Source organism: Octopus bimaculoides, chromosome 13 (assembly GCF_001194135.2).
Source record: "Octopus bimaculoides isolate UCB-OBI-ISO-001 chromosome 13, ASM119413v2, whole genome shotgun sequence".
NCBI lineage: Eukaryota > Metazoa > Mollusca > Cephalopoda > Octopoda > Octopodidae > Octopus > Octopus bimaculoides.
In genome coordinates, this window is record NC_068993.1 from 34,048,299 (window position 1) to 34,053,220 (window position 4,922).

The 4,922-nt window shown below is 36.0% G+C and overlaps 1 protein-coding gene across 1 annotated transcript in view; it reads right to left on the reverse strand.

Moving 5' to 3' along the window:
* The window catches only part of LOC106868725 (pyrokinin-1 receptor), a 39,542-nt gene extending 34,841 nt beyond the window's left edge, over positions 1-4,701 (reverse strand). Inside the window, exons 1-2 of the mRNA XM_014914120.2 lie at positions 4,573-4,701; positions 1,399-2,544 (exon numbers count right to left, since the gene is read on the reverse strand). Coding sequence (XP_014769606.1) covers positions 1,399-2,263 — 865 coding nt within the window. The 5' untranslated portion in view covers positions 2,264-2,544; positions 4,573-4,701. The remainder of the gene's footprint in view (positions 1-1,398; positions 2,545-4,572) is intronic.
* Between the last annotated feature and the right edge of the window lie 221 nt (positions 4,702-4,922).

Sequence of the window (4,922 nt, forward strand, 5' to 3'; positions counted from 1 at the left end):
AACGTTGTAAAGTTTTGTTAGCAGTTCATGGCTCTCTGGGAAGGCATTCAACCAGAAGTTAGGAATTTTATCCTTTCCTGGAGACTTCCATTTGCTTGACCTCCTGAGAGCAGATCTTATATCTTCTACCTTAACCCCCTCCCACTTTTTCTCCTCTAAGGAGTCTAGGTCTGTAGATATTCTATCAATCCAAGGGGCCTTTTCATTGTGTGTTTTATCTTTTGCCCAGATTTTATTCTAATTCCTTTATTATTATTATTATTATTATTATTATTATTATTATTATTATTATTATTATTATTATTATTATTATTATTATTATTATTATTATTATTCCTTATATATTCTCGCGTCCTTTATCTAAGCTTTTTCGTCACACATCCTGTGATCTTTTCAGCGATTCTTTGTCCAACATGTTTCCTGTTGCTCAGTTCTGTTGTAGTACTAAACAAAACACATCCGAAATTTTTCAGCAAATACGAACATATGGTCAAATTTCTTTTGCCGAACCGGGGTACACCACCTTCTTTGGATTGACAGCTGTCTCACAGATTTTGGACCCTCTCTCCGTTGAATTATTCGACAACAACTACTTTTTACAGTCGAAGGGTACGTAACCCAAGTCTTTTTCTTTTCTTGTTCTTTTTCCATTTTTATTCACCTTCCCACATTTTACATCACACTTCTTCCTGTTTTTCTTCTCGTGAGTTCTCATGTACCTGTGAACTGATTCCCAAAGAGAACAGCCCAAGACTTAGAGCCTTGAGATTGTTTTGAGATACAAGGCGTGTTATAAAGCCCTGCCAAGACACGCGTTTCTACGGCAAGAAACTATTAGTAGCTCGTGTGTTTATATTATGTACATTAAATGATACATGTGTGTGTGTGTGTGTGTGTGTGTGTATGTGTGTGTGTGTGTGTGTGTGCGCGCGAGCTTGTATGTTTATGCATGTATACCTACACGCATATGTCTATGAATATGTATGAAAATATAACTCGTACAAATTTTTAATAGGAAAATATACTGACGAGGCGAAAATATTTAACAAATGACTGGAAAATAATTCCGAAGGTGAGAGTAATAAAATCAAAAGATACTATTAAAACAGATCAATATTCCTCAAGAATATCGAATTCATCTTAATATTATTAAAGTTGATTCAGAAATGATGAGTTAACACAATTAGTAAAATGGTGGAGACATTCTGCCGCGTTTCTGAGCTGAATTTCTTTCAGGGACGACATTGCTTTTCACTATTCCAAGAACGATAAAACAAATATCTGCGAAATACTGGAATTGATTTATACGACTGTGATTTTATTCAAACACCTTGAGTCTATGGTAGAAATGGAAATGATTTAAAATTTTTCTCAAATAAGAAAAAGATTTAGACTCACCTAGCATTTTGACGACAGCTTTTCTGGCCTGACTCTGCCTGTCACCTGGGAAGCATGTTGGATAGCCTTTTCTATTAGCAGAACGATCCGAAAGAGATCTCTGCAGTGTTGACCTCCGAATAGCCAGAGCAATACAAACATACATAACGCTAATAATGGTCATTGGTAGAATGAAAAACAAAAACGCTGAAATACCAAAAAGTGGACTGGAATGGTCAATTTGTTTCAGCGTACATTGAGCCGATTCTTTAATGGATTTATTTTTCTCATCTTTTACGTAGACAATACCAAATTGAACTGTTAGCGGTATTGCGAGTAATCCAGAGAGAAACCAAATCGCCACCAATATTTTAGTAACGCGAGTTAAATTTGATATAGACGGCGCCTTTGTCGGGTGACAAAATGCCATGTATCTTTCAATTGTGAACGCTGTTATCGTCAGAACAGATGCGCATGTTGTTGTTTCAGATGCCATGTTTCGGAGGTAGCAAAACACCTCCCCGAAAATCCAAGGGTAAGCTGACCAAAATGTATAAATCTCGAAAGGAAGGCCGAGAATGAGAACAAGTAAATCGGCAACCGCCAAATTGAACAAGTAAATATTTGTTGTAGTTCGCATATATTTTGCTTTAGCAATAACAATACAAGTACACACATTCCCTATAATTCCAGTGAAAAATATTATACTGTAGACAATGGTCATGGGAATAACCTTAGTTAATTCCTCTCGTTTCGGACCAAGTTTTATGTGATTAAGATCAGGCTGCAGAGAATCCTCCCAGGAAATATGCATTCCTTGTAACAGTTTATCAATTAGAACGGAATCATTTAATTTCGCTATTAATTGTTTGAAATCATTATCCATGGTGATATATGTAGTTTAGTTCCTTAATTATTTACGGTACAATTTATAAGAGTTAAGAAACTTATTGCGGTTAACTCTGCGACATCTATCTATCTATCTATCTATCTATCTATCTATCTATCTATCTATCTATCTATCTATCTATCTATCTACCTACCTATCTATCTATCTATCTACATGTGCATGCGTATGTGTTTATTTACAAGGTTTCTGAGTTCATTTGATTTTTTTCCAATAAGAGGCTTCCATTCCGTTACTCGTTTCACATGGTGCTACGATATCTGAAAATAATTGAAGAAAAAAGATAATATTAATGAAATCATGACAGTACAAACATATATTTAACTGACGACACACACCCTTCACATATTCCTGTACTTTGAATTCGTTTTAACTCATATATATCACTACTGTATTAGCAAAAAAAAAAAGAACTTTGTCCCCTTCCTATTCCTGTTAATTAGATTTGAACACAAAACTAAGAGTCATTGAATTACCCATAAAATTTTAGACATGTATTGCGAGGAAAAAATGTTTTTTTTAAAAAATGGTTGCTGCGTTAATAAAGTGAATTGTTTTAATACATGAATCTAAGTTGCCTCCCCTTGTATCACTCATAAATTCTTCTAGTGGTTTTATTCATAGCTTAATGTCTATAGTAAATCTGCGTCAGATTATATAGAATTTCATCGAGGTTACGTTTCTTTGTTCAAATATAACTGTAGGGAGCTCGCATGGCCCTGTCTGAGATTTGAAACCAAATCTACCCACTTGTTGCTTGTCAAAACAAGCGGGAAATCCTCTCCACACCAGATGAACGATGAGGAAACATTTGAACCGCAAGGACCTGTGCTGGTCAAAGAAATGTCAGTCCTTTGTTTAGGGTTTGACCTACATTACTGACCATAGTCTATGTAACAGAGATCATTTCCTATCTCTTCCTCTTTTGTGTCAGCCAGATCAAGGAGCAACACCCTCTTTTGCATCTGCAATGACCAAGAGCAGCACTTACCTTCGCCCTTCGCTCGGCATACGAAGAGAATCTTTCGGCCGCAAGAAAGACGATGCCACCTTTATTTTTTCTTCCTTTCTAGTCAGCACCGTTCATTCCTTACTCTTTCACTCTCTACTGACAGCAACTTCTACACTGTCAGCTACTAACCAGCGAGCCAACCATTTTGTCACTATCACTAAAATTACTACTGGCTCTCTAACTACCTGTCGGGGAAACGAATAAATACATGTAAATAATATTTCTTCCTTCTTGGTGTCGATTCTTCGATGTTTACTATTTACTCCGACACGAGATCCTTCAAGCGCTACATTTGGTAGTGGGTTACATCATATCGACCTGATATGGCATGTCACTTCAGCCGCAACAATTGCTTGGACATGGCTGACGCAAAAGAGGATGTTGCTCCTTGGTCTGGCTGACACAAGAGAGAAAGAGATAGGAAATGCTCTTTATTATATAGACTATGGTCAGTAATATAGGTCAAACGCTAAACAAAGAACTGACCTTTTTTTGACCAGCACAGGTCCTTGGCGGTCAAGTGTTTCCTCATCAATCCACCTGGTGTGGGGTGGATTTTGACAAGCAGCAAGCGGATAGATTTAGATTCAAACCTTAGGCAGCGCCAAGCGAGGTCCCTACATAACTAAACATATTTCTCTCCCGTCTCAGCGAAGTGTTCATGACATCATCTCGGATAAATATGGATAAATTGACACGTTACCATCGGGAAAAGCTGAACTACGCATAAAATGTGTGTGTATGTACGTTTGTGTGTGCGTGTGCGTGCGTGTGTGTCGTGTGTGTGTATGCAGCAAATATAGCCAAGTTGTATGAAGATCATGACAAAAGCTTATACAGACAGAAGAACATATTTAAAGATGCCATGTTATCATTTGAAATAATCTTACGCATGATATAATGACCACAAGGCTAGAGTTGTTTGGATTAATGACAATGTTTAGTTGCTATTTCATTGTTATGAATTGCTAGCAAGGATACTGCGTTTCGTTTTGCAACAACTACAGGTCTACAAGTAAATTTTGTGTCTTACTTTGTGTTTACAGTGCAATTTTCTCACCTTTTTTATAGTTTGTCTACATTTTTTATAGAATTTAGAGCTGGCACTACAAATAACGAACTTCATAAACGAATATATTTATGCAAAGAATGTGATCAAAGATATAAAAATAGGTAATGGGTGGACTGTATATACATGCTTCAAGTGTTATTACTCTTTCATCAACATCACATCCAACACGTCAACTATCCACGAACACATTGCTTAAATACTCACTAAGTTTAGCGGTGTAACACAATTGGATAGACCAATTTCCATATTAGGCAAATTTTTGGCAACTGGCACGTACATATTAAATGAATAAAGATAGTGGCATAATTCTAGATGTAAGTTGCCTGGGTGATAATACTGGTTGCGTTATGATTCCTATGGTTTCGTAGGCGTCTATAAAATAAGAAATTTATATAATAGAATTTATATTATAAGAACTTATTAATATCTTGTATGGTTATATTCAGATAGAATTTATACTGATAGATATTCTGCAAACATCATGATTATATTATAAACTTGTACTGGTTTACGTTGACAGTTAGTGATTATTTTCATTTCAAAAGTACACTTAA